Genomic DNA, 19715 nt, shown 5'->3' on the forward strand with positions numbered 1-19715 from the left:
CCCTTCCTTTAAATACTGATAGAAGCTAGGATTCTGTTATCAGTACATTTCTGAAAGCTCTATTTTGCTTTTTGTTGATTGCAAAAATAAATACACTACCTCTAGAAAGTATCAATATAGTCCTTTGGTGATAATTCAGTTTTCTAATAAAAACTGATTTGTTTTGACAGAGACTGCAGATGAAACATTTATCACTTCTGACTACTATGTCAAATAGACTTTGTTCACAACATGTTGCTTATGGGGAGGAGAAATCAAGACTCAGGTAAAAATTAAGCACAATCAGCATGTTTATATATATTTGTTTTATTTTTACTACTCATAATATTAGTATTCTTAAGATATAATTATAGTTTTATGCTGTAGTAACACTCTTAATTGTAGCTCAGCATTTCTTCTCTATACGGAGTATGAGCAATAGGATCAAGACTAGATTATAAAACTCGAGATTTGCCTTTAATCAATTTTTTATGTTTATTCATTACTTAGGAAATTTATAAAACCACTAGAAACTATTTCCTCTCTTTTTACATAGTATAATACAACCACAAAAGTGAAAGCAAGATGTTGTTTAGTCACCTATTATTTGCTTTGCCCATTATTTTCTTGGCATTAAAATTCCCAATTTATTGGGACCAGAGTGATAGTACAGTAGATATGGTGACTTGCCTTGTATGCAGGCAATTTGATTTTGATCCCAAGCATCTTAGGTGGTTGCCTGAGCACTTCCAGGAATGACTCTTAGGAGTACCCCTGAGAACCATAGGATGTGACTCAAAATTAAAAATCTTGAATTATTATTTAATATATAGAATCAAGTCAACAGAGGTATAAAGAAAATGTGGTACATATACATATATAGAATAAATATAGATAGTAAATACTCAGCTATTTGTTTTTAAAAATAAATCCCTGGCACCACATAACCTAGGGACCAGGAGATAATAGAGTGAATAGGACGTTTGCCTTTTTGATCCCTGATATGGTCTCCTGAGCTCCATCAAGAGTGATCCCTGCTTACAGAGCCAGGGTAAGGCCCGAGCACTGCCAGGTGTGTTTCAACAACCCCTTGCCTCTCTTACTATTTGCAACAACATGGTCTAACCTTAAGGCTATTATGACAAGTAAGAAAGAAACACATATAGATTCATTAATGCACAATATGGAAAAACAAAATAAATGAAAAGATAGACTCTGCATAGAAACGTATTGGTGGTTATCAGAGTAGAAAGAATTTGGTGGTGAATAAATTGAGTAAAGGAAGTCAGTTGTGGAGGGATGAGTACTTGATCATTGTATAACTGAAACCCAAGCACAAAAATTTGTAAGTCTATAACTGTACCTCTTGGCGTTTCACTAATAAAAAAAATTTAAAAAAACAAAAACAAAAAAAAAGAAAGTCAATTGTATAGTGAGGAATGTAAACTGGACTTTTGGTGCTAATTGTTGACATATTGTCAATGATTCTAATCATTGACATATATCAAATTATAATATGTACCTAAAACCTTTTATAAACCATCATTACCTTTCAAAAAAGGGCAGAGAATTTGAATAGATATTTTATATAACTATTTTCTATTTTTCTTCAATTAATATCATTTCTTTTAAATGAGAGAAGTTTGGATTCTGTTATTGTATGTTTCTAAAATGTCTATTTTTCTTTTTGTTAATTAGAAAAATAAATATACTGCCTTGGAAAGTAGATAAAGGACCAAACATGATAACCTCTCAGTTTCTGTATTGCAGACCATAATGCCCAAAAGTATAGAGAGATTACGGGGAATAATGTCTGCCATGGAGGCAGAGGGAAGGTGGAAAAGGCGGGAGGGTATACTGGGGATATTGGTGGTGGAGAATGTGCATTGGTGAAGGGATGGGTGTTTGATCATTGCGTGATTGTAACCAAAACTTGAAAATTTGTAACTATCTCATGGTGATTCAATAAAATTAAATATATATGTATATTGCCTCTGAAAGTATCAATATGCTCTTTGGTTTCAGTTTTCTAATAAAATAGCTTTTTTTGTCCAAAGAAAACAAATGGTAAATATGTATACAAGCATATGTTTATATAATATATAATATACAAGCATATGTTTAATGTTTAATATCATTCAAATGCAAATTCAACTCATGGAACTTCACCTACTATCAGTTAGAAGTGATCAAAAAAAAAAAAGCCCAGAAAATGAGTATTTGCAAGGATGAAAAGAAAAGGAATGAATTGATAAAGACACTGAGTAATACAAATACTCCAAAATAGTATTCAGCCATAAAAGTGATTCTTGTCCTCTTCTACAATATAGATGGAACTTGAGGGCATTATGCTAAATTCAGTAAGCTAGAAAATCAAAAATTGTGTGATGTTTTTCATAAATGACTTAACAAAATTTGAAAGTTCTAAAATGTTTAAGGCTTACTTCAACTAAATATATTCACTGGTGATATTAAATGAGCAGTGGCTTTGTTACAAAGTCTCCATCATGCAGTAAATATGCCACACACAGTTGAGTATAGATCTGGAAGTATAATATTGTTCTTTTAAACCAGTGTTACCCAAAGTGGGAGACATGATATGGCCCCTGCGTGGAGGTAGGGAGTTGGAGCAATGGTTAGTAGCCTCAGGCGCAATTGGTAAGCTTGTGTCTGCTTATGATAAAGAAGAGAGATTTCTAGGGGTGAGGCACTGATCTTTTTTTTTGGCGGGAGGTGGCGGCCAAGGGGACCCAAGTGTTATTCCTGGCTCTGCACTCAGAAATTATTCCTGGCAGTGCTCAAAGTATCATGTGGGATGAAGGAGACTGAACTCAGGTTGGCTGCCTGCAAGACAAATGCCCGACCCACTGTACTATCGCCCTGGCCTCAGCCACTGATCTTTTGTTTAAATAGTGGTTGTTAAGCTAAATAAGTTTGCAAGCCTCTGTTCTAGACAGTATGTTCAAATGAAACCAAAGAAAAACTGAGGGCGTGTGTATGCTAACAAAATTCATTTTTAACTCTTTAGCCATCTCATAAAACTAGCCCAGAAAGTTCCAACGGCTGATGTGAAAGACGTGTTGCCACTAGCGGAAGATATCACCAGAATCCTTTCAAAGTGCTGTGAGTCTACATCTGAGGACTGCATGGCCAAAGAGGTAAGACTGTCTGCCCATGGACACAGGCAGCCAATACAACATGGTATTCTGTTTCTCAATGCGTCATTCCAACACAGCCTCACATTTTTCTAAAGATTAAATACATTAACTTCATTTTACAGATATGAAAACAACTTACAGAGGATTAATAGCTTGAAATTAGTGAACTGCAAAGTCCGCCCATAATGACAAGATTCTGACTTTCAAGACTTTATATTCAACCTACACAGACCACTACATTATCTGGAGTGATAGCACAGCGGGTAGGGCGTTCGCCTTACACGCGGCCAACATGGCCGACCCGAGTTCGATTCCTCCGCCCCTCTCGGAGAGCCCGGCAAGCTACCGAGAGTATTCGATATGCCAGACACAGTAACAACAAAGTCTCCAATGGAGACGTTACTGGGCCCGCTCGAGCAAATCATATGACTAAGTTTAATATAATTAAAACTAGCAAGATTTAGTCTTCTGAACCAGAGTAATAGTACTAGGGCCAAGGCACTTGTCTTGCTTGTGGTTAGTCGTGGTTTCATCCTTGGCACCACATATGGTTGCCTGAGTAGAGTCAGAAGTAGCTCTGACTCAAACACTGTCAATTATATTCCGGCCCCTGCATCCAATTGAGTTCAGTCACAGTCAAAATGCTCAACAGTACTGAGCGGTATAGACACAGGTCATAATCATCAAATACAACTTAAGTAGACAGCACTATGACCACTATACTAGAAACTGCTAATTATATTAGAAATTGCTGTTTCATTATAGCTATTATAATTTGATGATAATCTCAATTGTCCTCACACATTTTTACTTATATAAACTTTGAAAGTAGATATAAAGTTGATCAGTTGCTTTAGTAAAGTTCACTTCAAGTCTAATAGGACTTCCTTAAGACTAGGTACATCATGTTACTTAGTCTTTTTTGCATTGATACATTTCTATGATAATAGACTTTTTCATAATATAACCTTTGAACAATAGTTTCCTATTACTTATCATATATCATATTTGCTACACATACAATATTTTTAACTAAGGACTATATGGCCAAAGAGGTAAGACTTTTACTGGATTTATTTCCATTTTCAAATGTCTTAAGCCATGCTGCCATAATAATCTTAAAGCTAAATAGTTCTTTCATTTAGATTTAATTTTTGAGGATCAAATCTTGAAAGTCAAATAATAAATGTTAAGGCTTTTTACCCATTACAAGACATTTTACTCATTTACTCAACATTCATACTAAGTTTCATGTACACCAAAAACAACGTTATATGTTGGATATCAACTCTAATTATTTTTAGGCTTCACCAGTGAATTGCCCCTTTCCTCCTCCCAGAGAAGCTTACCAGGCCCTTGCTAACATGCCTAATTTGGTTAAAGTCTATCTTCAACCTTTCCTTTGTGTTGGATATTGACCCAAAGTGCTTTAGGCTTCATCAGTGAACTGCCCCTTTCTTCATCCCAGAGAAGTTTAGAAGTTTAACATGCCCTTGCTAGCATCCCTAACTTGTATTTTACCTCTCATTGTCACAGTTCCCCAAGTCATTCTTGATTACTTGCAAGCCAAAACTTTCTGGTAATTCTGAACTTGTATTTGTACTGCTTTGTATGTGAAGTGCTTTATATTTGTACGTGCTTTTCTATTTCCCCTGCAGCCTTTTTTTTTTAATTTTACTATAGAGCAATGTTCTTTAGTAAGAAAGACCAGTAATACAATACTCCTAATATTTGGGAGTTGATTGACTCTGAAATATATCTGCTCCTGGGTATAATTACTAGACCATAATTACTCAACTCAGGCTTCAGTTGCTATAGTTCTTAACACCCCAAAAGGGAAGTCCCACCGTGGAACTAGGATGGACCCAGGGCTAGTGGCAAAGTTAACCAGCATTGAAATGGGACATTCTGGAAAGCATAAATGCATGGTCTTGATGCAAGCTATTATAACCTAAGAGACAGGACCCCCATGGGGAAGGACAAGCTGAACTGGCTGAGGACTTACCCTGGAATTTAGAGTAAAAGCCTTGCTTTCTCTCAAAGCTCAGAGAACTAAGTGTTAAAAGTCTTGCTTGCTCTCATCCCAGAGAACTAAGTGTTGGGATCTTTGTCTCTTACTGTGTTTATCCAAACAACTGCAAGTATTGATAAAAGCAATATAGATGTCTCTAAGAGACAGTGTGTCTTTTGGAGTTGATCTCCCCAAGGGAATTTCCTCTGCCAAATATTTATCTCTGTAAATGACCAATCATACCTAGGTCCTTACCTCAACTCCCTTTCAGATGTTCTATAAGTATGCTAGCAACTCTGCATTAAAGGGGACATTTTCACCATCAGACCATGGTCCCCTGTCTCCCCGACTCTGTCTCTCTGTTGGGGAGCCCTGGGGAGGTGAGAAAACAGGGAGGCAGCTCTGGGCCACCAAACGCAATAAGCATCACAACAGCAGCCCCCGTGATTTACTGTGTGAACTCACAATCATAATACTTATTAACAGATGCCTTTTCTCTTTATTCTTAATTATAAGGACAAAAAACTAACAGTATACATTCACAAATTCTCTTACAGTTGCCGGAACACACAGTAAAACTATGCAACAGTTTGTCCAACAAGAACTCTAAGTTTCAAGACTGTTGTCAAGAAACAACACCCATGGACGCCTTTGTGTGCACTTACTTCACACCAGCTGCCCAATCACCAGAAATGCCAGATGCTCAGATGCCTACCAACAAAATTATTTGTGGTAAAGGAAGCACTAAAGCTATGGATCAGTACGTAGCATTCATCTGAACACATTTTTAACAGCTGAGAATTATTCACTAGAACTAAATAATATTCACTAGCATTAAGTGAAAATTACACAGAAAAATTAGTAACCCCTTTCTATTTTTATCAACCTAAGAATCAAATGCACCATGGTTGCATGCACCATCAGTTAAACATACTATGAGCATATACATACTTATGGCATAAAAATATTTCATAAGCAGGGGGGCAGGGAAGGCAGTTCACATGGCTCATGTGCGTGCAGGGATGTCAGGTCAATACTGAGCACCACCAGGAGTGACCATCATTCTTGCTTCACAACAGAAACTTGTCAAAGTTAGCATCCCGGGTACTGCCAGATGGGGAGGCAAAGACCAGCAACATAGTACACTGCCAGAGGCAATTTCAAATACACCGCCTTTCGAATAAGTGTCGAATTTCAAAACATGACTAACAAATTAGTACACATAAAATAGCATCATCTCCTTTCCTCATGCCAGGTATGCCTTTGAACTAAGTAGGAAGACGCATATTCCAGAAGTATTTCTCAGTAAAATACTTGAGCCAACCCTGAAAAGTCTTGGGGAATGCTGCTCTTCTGAAAACCCGACTGCCTGTTTTAACTCAAAGGTACAATTTGTCATGTTTTCTTCACCAACATTGTTTTATCATTTATACAAAGTTTATACCTTGTTTAATATTAATAAGTTTCATTACACAAATATTAAGTTTTACATATGCTCAGTGGGCTGGAGCGATAGCACAGCGGGTAGGGCGTTCCCCTTACAAGCGGCCAACATGGCCGATCCGAGTTCGATTCCTCCGCCCCTCTAGGAGAGCCCGGCAAGCTACGGAGAGTATTCGATATGCCAGACACAGTAACAACAAAGTCTCCAATGGAGATGTTACTGGGCCCGCTCGAGCAAATCGACGATCAACGGGAGGGCCTTTACCTTTACCTTTACCTTTACATATGCTCAGTATTCCAAACATTTCACCAAAACATAGCCATATGGGTTTATTGTTTACAATTACTGCTTTTGTGCTATCATAGCAAGTCAAATAGCCAATAAAGCCTTAAGTATTTACTATATGGTTTTTTGCAAATTTGATAATGTCTGATGTGTATAATAAGAATTAATGCTGATATGTTCCATTTAAGGAATACTCATTTAAGGAATGCTTGAATTGTGTTTTAAGATATGATTTTGCTATGCAATTATTTTCTTACAGGGCCCTCAACTGAAGGAGGAACTATCTTCTTTTATTGCTAAAGGAAAAGAACTATGTGCAGATTATTCAGAAAACACATTTACTGAATACAAGAAAAAGTAAGGGACTGGTTCTGTCCATATAATCAAAATGTATCAATATTAATAGCCTGGTACTTTGATTTGAAAGCAGTTGAAGACTTAAAATGTGATAAGTAAATACTAAAAAGAAGTGAGGTACCATGGGGCAATAGTACAGCAAGTAGGTCGCTTGCCTTGTTCACACTGATTCAAGTTAGATCCACAGCATCCCATATGGTCCCCAAGTACTACCTGGAGTAATTCCTAAATGAAGAGCCAGGAGTAACCCCTAAAGCATCACCAGATGTGGTCCAATAAAACAACAAAAAAGAGAGTTGAAGTACTAACAAAAGACTTCAGTCAAAAGTAGTCAGAATGTAATAGGTGTAAAAAGAAACAGAGTTCTGAAGGAAAATATGTATCTAAGGTAAAAAAATCTATAGACCACAGTTGCATGTATATGTTATAAAGTTCAAGAAGCCAATGTTAAAAAGACAAATGTATTGAGGTTTATTCACCTTCTTGCCCTAAATATGTGAATATCACTATAAATGACTAACTCTAAAACTGCTAAAACATATTATCTAACCTCATTACATATGATTAACATATTAACTGCTTAAAAACTCAAAGTTTCAATCAAGTATAGTATCACCCATCATCACTGTGTAATATCACCCAGCATTATTATGTAAGATCATGAAATTAAAAATACAAATAATCATTGTTCTACAATTAACATTTTTCTCAAATAGAAATATTATTTCTTACAGATACTATCACCAAAATAAATAGGTTATAATAAAAAGCGGTTTTACTGGGTTCCTGAAAAATATCTTTTATGAGTAGACAATGCCATTTAAAAGCATTTTAGATCGATTTTATTTATTTTTGTTTTTTATTAAATCACCATGAGATACACAATTACAAAGCTGTTCATGGTTGGTTTCAGTCATACAATGTTCCAACACCCACTCCTCTACTAATGTATATTTCCCACCATCAGTATCCCCAATTTCCCTTTTAAAAATATTTTCCCAAATCGGACACTTCCTTTAGTGACCTTTATGCAGTCAAACATAGGAAACGTGTGAGAGAAATAAAAACAAAGCTATAAAATTCTTAAATTCAAAATTGTTATTTCCAAGTTGCCAGAAAAGTATTCAAATGTATAATGAACATAATACTATGGAGGCTGTATAGAATAATCCTAAACATATCATTCATGATTAAGTTTTCTGCCAACAGTTTTGAATTCTAGGATTGCATGAGACATTTGGGTGAAATTTTATGTAATCTCAATTTCAGAGGAATGTGTTAGAATTAGCCTTTAGTTTTATGAAATTAAAGAAGATTGAGATTATTGAATCCAGAAATTTACCATCCTTTTCCCCTTTCGCTCTATTATCTGTGTTACTTTTAGCCTGGCTTTCCTCCCCTTCCAACTGGGACCAGAATTATTTCCATAAGGCTTGAGATCAATATAAGTTTCCCTAAGCCAATTACTCCCTTTTTAGGATTCCACCTTGTCAAGATCAACTCAGAATAAATTTGTGACCACCCTATTTCCCATTACCTATTAATGTGCTGGAAATTATTTCTTGAATACAGTAAAACTGATTCAAGTTGTCCATTATGAGGGCAACATTTACCAAATCAATTTGTGAAAGAATCAAAAGAATTCAAGTTGTAGTACCAACTTCAAAGTTAGATGGAGAATGAACTAGTGGTAAAGTAAATACTAGTGACAAAATTTTCTGCTAATAATTTCAATGTCTTACATCATAAATAGGTAAGAAGCAGGTAAGCTGAGGGGAAAATGTATAAAATATAAAAGAAGAGGAAAAGCATTAATATGGCATTTAGTTCCATAAGGTAAATAATATTTAAGGAGTTTAGAATCTAGAGCTAGGGAAAAGCTAGAAAGTTAAGAGAAAATAGAAGTACCCAGGTATGTTGAAATAATTGGGTGAGTGAATAAATAAGAAAGTCAAGAATTCAAATCCAACCCCAATTTGTATGTTACCTTACTTTTATATCTCAAACTGAGTCACACACAGAAAATCAAAATCATTCCACACATAAGATTTTCTTGTCAAAGATAAGTACTTTTAATGTCATTGTATTTATAAAAGAGCTAAAGTGGCTGTTATTTTGCATTGGCTATTGTGTTTAAAATTCATCTAGTAGAACTTTACATTACAATGGTCTTTCAGATTGGCAGGACGATTAAGAGCAAAATTGCCTGATGTCAGTGATTCAGAACTTGAAGAGCTGGTTGACAAACGCTCAGACTTTGCCAGCAAGTGCTGTTCAATGAACTCACCTCCTCTCTACTGTGATTCACAGGTAAGAAAATTTAACTCTTGACATGTGACTGCACCTTATTTTAAGCACATGAACTCATATTTATATTTACTTGTAACTGAAATGTCATTATGTGCAGTCTGCCTATTAATATTCAACTTTTATTCCATGTCATGCCAATTTTAAAAGTAGATTAAAGTCTTCGCTGAACTTATAAAATTTTGCTAACAAAATGGTTTATGAATACAAGCAGCAAAGTATAAGTGAAGCAATTTTTTTGCAAACCAGAAGTTTCAACGTGTTACCATCTTAACAGCACAGAACAATCTGAGGAAAAGATCAGCAAATCCACACTCCTCTATAAATAAACAGAGTAACAATAAGTAATGCGGAAATAAAAATAAGCACAGATTTTTACAATGTGCAATGGAATAGGATTCAGAGCCCAAGAAATAAATCCTCACATTACAGAGACAGAGAACATAATAAAGGAGTCATAAACACAAAATGAAGGAATGCCTCTTCAATAAATGTTCCAGGAAAAAAAATGAAATACTACATGCAGAGGAATAAAACTAGATCACAATCTCATGCCATGCACAAAAGTTAATAAAAATTGATTAAAAATTTGGATCTTAGGACTCAGAGACATAGTACACTGAGTAAGGCTCTTGCCTTACATGCTGCCGATCCCCAACATCCCATTTGGTCCCAGAGCCTACAGAGAGTGATTCCTGAGTACAGAGCCAGGAGTAACCTCTGAGCACCGCCAGATGTGGCCTCAAAACAAACAAAGAAAAAGCTGGGTCATAAAGTGAAAATGTAAGATTCACTGAATTAAAAATAGGCAAAATGTCGTATAGTATTACTTCTAGTAGTGTCTGCAGGGATCTGGCATCAGCAAATAGGACCACATCAAACTGAAAGGCTTCCGCATAGACAGAAGAATTTGCCGTTTAAATAGAAAACATCCTATTACATGGGTGAAAATATTCATACATCTGACAAAGAACTAATGTCTAAGAAATTTAAAAAAAAATCAAATAAAAAAAGGGCAGAAGGGCTAAGGAGGCCCTTTACCAAAGGAGATATAGATGACCAGCAAGTACATGAAGTAGCAGGAAAACACAAGCAAAGACTACAGTGAGGTGTAGGCTGTTCTTTCAGGTGTGAGATGTCATCAAAAAATTAAAAACCAGAAGCTTAAGGAGGTGAAAAGTGACTTTATCTAGTCCATGTGTAGAAAACATTATGAAGATTTTTCTGATCTCTCTCATATGTGGCATTCAAATAAACAAAGCAAAAGAGCAGACAAAGTCAAATAAAGAAATCTTTGGACTCTGATGAAGAACTATTCGCTGTAGCTGGAGCTATAGTATAGCGGGTAGGGCATTTGCCTTGCACTCGGTCAACCAGGGTCAATTCCCAGCGTCCTATATGGACCCCCGAGCACCGCCAGGAGTAATTCCTGAGTGCAGAAGCAGGAGTAACCCCTGTACATCTCTGGGTGTGACCCAAAAAAGCCAAAAAAAACCCCAACTATTTGCAAAATAACAGGAAGAGGAATGAACAGGCCACAATGGACTAAAAGATATTGATACTCTGGGGATGAGCTTGATAGGATAATATATCATTTCAAGAGGTGTAAAATTGGTTTCCTGAAACATTTGCAATCTTGTTAACCAACATTACCAAGAAAAATAAGAATATATGAGAAACAGAGTCTGTTTCATCTAAGTGAGAGAAAATACTTTGTAAACTTTATTTCACACATGTAGATGCATATGGATATAGGATCAATAGGCAGAATGTATGGTTTAATTAATTTTTCTCAGGGCATTTCAATCGTAGTTATAAATGTTTGCTTCATCACAAAGATATACAGCTGAAGAGTGAAGAGTTACTGAAGGTCACAAATGTATTTCTAAATATTAGAGAACTTAATGATAAAATGCAGATTCATTTAATTTTTTTCTTTTAGACATTCCAATTTACTTCAAACAAATGATAAGGAAACTGAAAATCTTATAGATCTTTTGTTTCCCATCTTATTATTATTTTTTCTTACTATTTTAAATTTTGACGTTCATTTTTTTCTCTTTCTGTAATGGGGGGATTCTGCAGGCAATTCCAGGGTGTCCAGTATTAATCCCACTAGACAGTTAAGTTCAGGTCCAAGAACAAGGAACACAAGGGCCACGGCAGGGTACCTGAAGACCACAAGGGTCATATCCAGCAGTGCTTGGAACTTCAAGGATGCTCAGGGGAACTTGCACTACTGGGCATCTAAAGGGTAGGAAACATGCATTATAACCCCTCTATTATCTCCATGTCAACTTGGGTTCATATTTCTTTAAATGTAAATGCTTCTCCAAGTCAATCTTTTCCCTCCCCCATTCTAATTCTCCTGTACCCATCTATCCTCCTCTTTCTCCCTTAGAAGCATTTGCACGTTGCCAGATCTTTTTATTTGCTTTTTATATTGCATGAGTATTTCACTGCCAAATTTAAAAAAATATTGAATCACAGTGAGATACACATTTGCAAGATTATTAATGATTGGGTTTTTCTACCACCCCATTGTTAAATTTTCTCCATGCCCAATGTTCATTTGCAAACATATCTAGCCAACTGAGTTCCAAGTTCACAAAGATTGCACTTTTTAAAATGTTCCTCTTCCTATCTGCATCCTGTTTGAATTAAAGGTTTTTATTTCTTAAATAGTTGGCATCTTACCTATACATAAAAGCTCTGTAAATGCACACCCAGAAATAAATAGTCATCATAACTAGCAACTGTCACTAGCTTTTCACTAAAAAGCAAAACTTTCCCTGGGTCCCCCTACATATTGTCTTCCATGCAGCACAATGGCTGTGAACTTCCAGAATACCTATCACAACACAGTGTGACTGGAAGCTATGTAAGAGACACACCCACCAATAACCAAAGAAATGGGGACATCACACAAAGATCTCTTTCTTAAATACCTCGGTCCTCTGTGTGGGACTGAGTTTGATTTTCTGGTTGGAGCTAATTAGTGTAGTCCCTTATTTCAAATGAGGTGACTGACTTTCTCCTGTAAATCTCATGAGAAGCTGGTACATGGTGACTGATCTCTACATAGAATGAAGATGTGAAAGAATGGAAGAGAAGGGAAGAGTGTCCAACACAGGCTGTCTATTGCTGGACACAGGGCTTTTGACTCTTAATGTTCTGCCAAATGCCTTACACTAAGATTCCTTGATCAGTTCAGTATGTATCCTATTCCACAGAGATGTTTTGTTGGTCTTTCCAGGGAGTCTCCCATCTGTACCTATCTCCCCTTGATCTACTTTTCTCCAGAATAGTTTTAGTTTATTTAAAAAATTCTAAAAAGAAGAACATGTCATTTTACTCTACTACTAAATTGTGTGTATTGGTCCACAACTTTTGCCTTATCCAAACCATTTCTGGGATAGAGACTAATCATTAGGTTTTAGAATGATTAGTTGCCAAACCAAAAATGTTTTTCTACCTTTACTCAGCTCACCTCTGTCTGAAAATCATGTTGAAATTTGGACCCCTCTTGCACTCTGGCAGAGATGCTGAAATTTCTTAATTCCTCTAGGAATTTTCCCTTGGCATCCATGTTCTTCTCAACATCCAACTTACACACAGCAACTGACACTTATTACACTTTATTGTCATTTTTCTTGTTTACTTTTGCTAAACCATAATAAGATCTTCAAGGAAAAGAATATAAAACTAAAAATTTTGAAGAATAGTCCATAAAAAGTTTAATATGAAAACTGCACCTTGACAAGAATCGTTTCCTCTTGAGGTTTCAGTTTTGTCTATATGTTTTATATGACCTAATAGTCTACAAGGAAATACTTTATGAATTTGATGGCATTTTCTTTTTGTTTTAGATTGATGCTGAGATGAAAAATGCCCTGTAGTGTTGGTGCCTGTATACTGTCTTAGGTAAGTATTATTTTTAAAGGCAGAAAAAAATACAGGTCTTATAACATGTTTTATAAATCATAAACTGAGGATATTTCTCAAACTACATATCGTATTATTGACCCAAAGTTATTTTATTTTATTTTTTATATATTATTTATTTTTTTGCTTTTTGTGTCACACCCAGCGATACTCATGGGTTACTCTTGGCTCATGCACTCAGGAATTACTCCTGGCGGTGCTCGGAGGATGTATGGGATGCTGGGAATCGAACCCGGGTCGGCCATGTTGGCTGCGTGCAAAGCAAACGCTCTACCCACTGTGCTATCACTCCAGCCCCTACACAAAGTTATTTTAATAATGAGAAAATATTGGTAAAGGTAAAGGTAAAGGCCCTCCTGTTGATCATCGATTTGCTCGAGCGGGCCCAGTAACGTCTCCATTGGAGACTTTGTTGTTACTGTGTCTGGCATATCGAATACTCTCGGTAGCTTGCCGGGCTCTCCGAGAGGGGTGGAGGAATCGAACTCGGGTCGGCCATGTTGGCCGCTTGTAAGGGGAACGCCCTACCCGCTGTGCTATCGCTCCAGCCCAGGGCGTTTGCCTTGCATGCAGCCAACATGGCCGACCCAAGAAAATATTAAATATTGAAAACTTCGAAGCAACTAGAAGAGATGAGGATTTTACACAAGCATATACAACCAACACCTGACACATATAGGACTAGAATTCAGTTCTCCAGATGGTACACCCTTCTTGGCAACGTCATATCTCAGAAAATATGAGTAAATATAATAAGGAAGATCACTAGAGACATTTTAATAAATTCAATAAAATAATGTCTTTAAACACAGGAACTGGCAAGTATTAAAACAGCATAGTTCTTTTTTATTAATTATTATGAGCATAGTTCTTATCCATCAAACTAAAGCAACATATAAAATACCACTTGCTTCTTTCATGTATTCACTTCCACTCATTTAGCATGCCTTATAAATATATTAGTAACAGTAATTTAACACTTAACACTTAATTTTATGCCTTAAACTGAAGGTGACATTAACAAAAAATTAATTAAAAAACATTTCAACAAAGGGCTGGAGCAATAGCACAGTGGTAGGGCGTTTGCCTTGCGCACAGCCAGCCTGGCCGAGCCAGGTTTGATTCCTCCACCCCTCTTGGAGAGCCTGGCAAGCTACTGAGAGTATTCAATATGCCAAACACAGTAACAAGAAGTCTCAAAATAGAGATGTTACTGGGCCCGCTCGAGCAAATCGATGCATAATGGGAGGACAGTGTTTGTTTGGACAGTTTCAACAAAAATCACTTCAACCCACATACAACTGAATTCATTTTAAAGCTACTACTTCAGAGATTTTTAAAAGATTAGGAAATAATGGATTTGTATTCTCTAAGACCCTAATTGAACTTCGGCTTTTTAATGATAAAAATCTTTTAGGGGAACCAGAGAGATAGTACGGTGGAAAAGGCACTTGCCTTGCCCATGGCTAACCCCATTAAATTCCTGAAGCCCCATTTGACCCCCAGCCCATCAGGATTGGTCCCTGAGCACAAAGCCAGGAGCAAGCCCCAAGTATAGCCAGGGTGACCAAAAAGTTGAAAAAAATAAATATTTAAGTTTTATTTATTTATTGAAAAAATTATCTGGAATTATATAGAAACAAAAGCTACTAACTAAAGAAATTAAGTCTTTTTTAAATTTATGTGTTCAACTCACAACTATTTCAATTATCTGTGACTGAAAAAAATGAAAAATTAACTCTTATGATTCAGTACAAATGGAGGGGTAATAGAGACTCATATTTTGAATCACCCATTCTGAATTAAATCCCTAATTAAGATGTCTTTGTGAACGTGAGCAACTTATTTCTATACTATAAATATTAGGATTTTCTATAAAATATAAATCACACAATATATGTCTCATCATCATTGTGATATAAAAAGTTATGCTGCATATAGAAGTGTCTAGGAAAACTGTTTTGTTTTATAAAGAAAAACAGAAATCTTTACAAACTCCTTGGTGTTGTTTCTAATGAAACTAAGATGGAGTAAGCTTCTCATCAATATGTTCTTATATCAGAATTGATGTGTCCTAAACAGAAAGCTCTCTGAATAATTTCTGACGAAAAAAAATGTCAAATTCTGAGTTGCCTTCGGTGTAAATATTCTACATTTAAAATACTCTCTGGTTTGTATGGCTATACTCTGCTCCTCTATATTTCTTTAATTAGAAGGCATTTTGGGAAATGGCCATTCATGTATAATCTTTCAGGCTATAAGAGAATAACTTGCAATTGGAGAGAAAATTCTATGAAAGAGTAGGAAACAGTAAATTTTGTAGATTGTGAGGGGTTTTTTTTGTTTTGTTTTGTTTTGTTTTGCTTTTTGCTTTTTGGATCACACCCAGTGATGCACAGGGATTACTCCTGGCTCATGCACTCAGGCATTACTCCTGAAGGTGCTCGGAGGACCATGTGGGATGCTGGGAATCGAACCCAGGTCGGTCGAGTGCAAGGCAAATGCCCTACCCTCTGTGCTGTCACTCCAGCCTCAGATTGTGAGTTTTTTGGAGTTGTTTTTTTTTGTTTTTGTTTTTGTTTTTGTTTTTTTATTAGTGAAACACCATGAGGCACAAATGTAGACTTACAAATTTTTGTGCTTGGGTTTGAATTATACAGTGTTCGAGTTCCCATCCCTCTACCAGCGCCCATTTTCCACCATCACTGGTCCCTATATCCCTCCCACCCTCCATCCCCCTCATCCCACCCTGCCTCTGTGGCAGGGCATTCCCTTTTGTTCTCTCTTTCCTTTTGGGTGCTGTGGTTCTGTGGTTCACAAAAGAGTCATTAAGTGGCAATCATGTTCGGTCTATAGTCTACTTTCAGTGTGCATCTCCCATCCTGGGAGGATCCTCCCAACACCCTTCATTTGGTGCTCCCTTCTCTATCTGAGCTGCCTTTTCCCCTAGCATGTGCAGCTGGCCTCCAAGCCATGGAGTGAACCTCCTGGTACTTATCTCGGCTATTTTTGGATTGTGAGTTTTTTAACCTAACAACTTTCATAAACGCTTTTACCACAGAGTTAACTGGTGAACTCAATTTTTCAGTGTCTGGTTATTCTGATTCCTGTCATTACCTTTATCTTTTGTAATGTTTTAGTAATTTATCACCACTCACTAATTTTCTTAAGGAATAAATAGTGATTCATTTTCTGTGTCCTCCAATTGTCTGACCACACAATACATTTATCTGGAAATAGTTTCTAAATTTATTCACATAGTACTTCCCTAACAACGTGTTTTGATTAGAGCTGATTTTATGTGCTACTAATAAGGCAAATTAAGATTAAAACCATATTTTTTAGGAGTAGTTATGACGCTGAAAGAATAAACTATATCTTGTTCACCGTCACTGTCACTGTCCTCCCGTTGTTCATCGATTTTCTTGAGCGGGCCCAGTAACGTCTCCATTGGAGACTTTGTTTTTACTGTGTTTGGCATAACGAGTACGTCACGGATAGCTTGCCAGGCTCTGCCGTGCGGGCGAGATACTCTCAGTAGCTTGCCGGGCTCTCTGAGAGGGGCGGAGGAATCAAACTCGGGTTGGCCATGTTGGCTGCATGCAAGGCAGACGCCCTACCCGCTGTGCTATCGCTCCAGAACACCTGATATGCAGAGATATTTCAACCTAATGTTTCACTAGGTTATCAGAACATAGCCAGATGAATGTGGTTCTTGTATTTCATAGAGACTTTCTAAAACTCTGCAAAACAAGCCTGGATTCCCTCAATTTTGGCAGCATTGTCCTAAACCATTGTTCTAGTAAAGACCTGCTCTGGACCTAGGACTTTATTTTAAACTTAGTACTGAGAACACTTCCATTCTACTCCCACAAAATATTACCAGGTTGCTCTAGGAGATATTCATGTTCTCCTTTTCTCTTACTGCAGAAATGACTTGTAATTAGGGCTAGAGCAGTAGAACAATGGATAGGGTAAATGCCTTGATAATTACTAGTCCCCTTGATCAAGTTACCAAAGTCCCAAAATTGGCTGAAGCCAAATTAGAATGTCCCCTTGGGAAGACAATTGCTTTGTCTCTTAGAAATTCTATAAAGATAATTTTTATTTCCTTAAGTTTTATAAACAATGTCTTCCCTTGTTGCCAACACGCATGGGAGTTGTATTCTAGAATAAGATTAAACAGAAAGTACTTTAAACACTAGAATCATAACCAAATACAGCCAGATGATTACAGTATGAGGGAAAATTAGAAATGACTCTGAGTGAGGGAAACACAGTTATATCTCCCATCTTGTCCTCAACCCAAGACAAAATCAGTCATTGATGTTCATAGTGTCTTAGGAAAGAAAATCATCCAGCAGGATATTCATTTGTCACAAAACAAGGGAGAATGTGATTTGACAAAAACTCAATGTTTTTACACAGCCAGAAAATAGAACTGAAAATGAAATGACAACACCTTGACCCTGTATTGCAAAACAGATTTCCAAACAGGATGTAAAGGTTAGAGAGAGGGGGCTCAAGAGGTGAACTAGAAGTCACATAAGGACGATGGTGCTAATTTTGGACAATTCTGTGCTGGTAAGGTGTGGTAACTAATCAAGACCATAAGCTTTAAACTTTAACCATGATTTTACATATTATAGTAACTAAAAAAATAAATAAAAAGGAGAGGAGAGGAGGGAAAGAGAGAGGATGGGAAGAGTAAGGAAGAAAAGATAGGGGAGAGAAGGAAGGAGAGAGGAAGGAAAAAAAGGAAGGAAGTGAGAGGGAGATAGGAAGGGAGAAAGAAAAAAGGAAATTTTCAAATTCAGAGATCAGAAAGATTGCCTTGAATAGTGATTTTTTTCGTTTGTTAGGTATGTGAATGATTCTGAAACTTGACATATGTAGTTGTTACTGTCATGTTAGGCTTCTTTAGCATAAACAAAAAATTAGCATAATATTACATACATCTGTTGGACAGTATTATGATTATTGCCTACACTGTTTTGTTTTTCTAACATTTATTTTTATTATTCTCATAATATAGAGTTGGAACCACACCAGGAATGACATCTTAAACCAAAAGAGAACTTCTGAATAAACAACTAGAAAAAAAAATCCCTGCTTTTTATCTACTGCAGTATTATCACACAACAAGAATAATGATTTGCTGTAGAAATAAATTGAAATACAATGAAAACCATAAATGATACTGAGGGTGATATTACCTTACTGATCTTTAATCCTGTTTCAGTTATTTGTAACACTCTACAATAGGTAACTACAACCTGCATGATTTTTTTTCTAGACTTTCTTGTTTGGTGACTTAATGATTCTTAACAATACACAGTCACTTTACAATCCCCAATGCACTCATTTCCATCCTTTGATTGCTTCTCATGCTTTATAGATACTATTAAGGGAAAGGTCAGCCAGTCTTCTTCTATGAATAATTGGGATGACCCATTTGAAAAAAAAAAAAAACCTCAAAATATGTTCTTGCTCCCTGTTACAGGATGTTTAATATTAATTAAACATCTGTTTCAATTAAGTAGCATCTGTTTTGCAATAAAGAAAGTTCTTGTGGTCAAAACCATTTAATTTTGCTAAAAATTGCTCCTCAGAGCAATTTATTGATGCCTTTCTAAATCCTTATGATTTTAGCTTAATTCAGTTTACCACGTGCTCACCTTATATGATATTCTATGAAAACAATGAAAAACAAAAGTGGTCTAATGAACTCTTTTTGTCTAGAAAGATATTATCAGAATAAATCTCTCTGAAATTAATACAAATCAAGGGGAAAATTCTATGTAATTAATTGCTCCAAGAAATTTTAGTTATCTCAGTGGGTATAAAATTATATAGTTGAGATGGAGTATATTTTATAGCAAATCTGCTGGAGTCACAAGAATTAAAATCCTCCCTGGTCATTTCTCCAGAGAATCACCAGACAGAACATTTCATTATTAAAGCTATGTCAGGGAGGTAGGAAATAACAAGGCTTCTGGGAACAAGGCTAGGAAATAATAAGGAAAAAACAAGGCTGCTCAGAACTAAGGGAAAAATGCCCGATCTCTCCCAACTTCTGTAACAGAAGATGGAGCTATGTATCCTATAAAGACCCATAATGGGAAATTATCCTCAGATAAACATCTTCAGAAGCCCTGAAGTTAAAAAACAAAAAAGGTAACAACCTATTAAGCACACACACATTATATATATATATATATATATATAT

The 19715-nt window shown here is 36.2% G+C and overlaps 1 protein-coding gene across 1 annotated transcript in view; it reads left to right on the top strand.

Moving 5' to 3' along the window:
- GC (GC vitamin D binding protein) overlaps window positions 1-19070 on the top strand; it is a 33094-nt gene extending 14024 nt beyond the window's left edge. Inside the window, exons 6-13 of the mRNA XM_056111283.1 lie at window positions 171-265; window positions 3008-3137; window positions 5706-5908; window positions 6404-6533; window positions 7137-7234; window positions 9412-9544; window positions 13411-13465; window positions 18522-19070. Coding sequence (XP_055967258.1) covers window positions 171-265; window positions 3008-3137; window positions 5706-5908; window positions 6404-6533; window positions 7137-7234; window positions 9412-9544; window positions 13411-13440 — 819 coding nt within the window. The 3' untranslated portion in view covers window positions 13441-13465; window positions 18522-19070. The remainder of the gene's footprint in view (window positions 1-170; window positions 266-3007; window positions 3138-5705; window positions 5909-6403; window positions 6534-7136; window positions 7235-9411; window positions 9545-13410; window positions 13466-18521) is intronic.
- Window positions 19071-19715: the final 645 nt, after the last annotated feature.

The sequence above is a fragment of the Sorex fumeus genome, unplaced genomic scaffold (assembly GCF_029834395.1).
Source record: "Sorex fumeus unplaced genomic scaffold, SorFum_2.1 ptg000013l, whole genome shotgun sequence".
NCBI classification, from domain to species: domain Eukaryota; kingdom Metazoa; phylum Chordata; class Mammalia; order Eulipotyphla; family Soricidae; genus Sorex; species Sorex fumeus.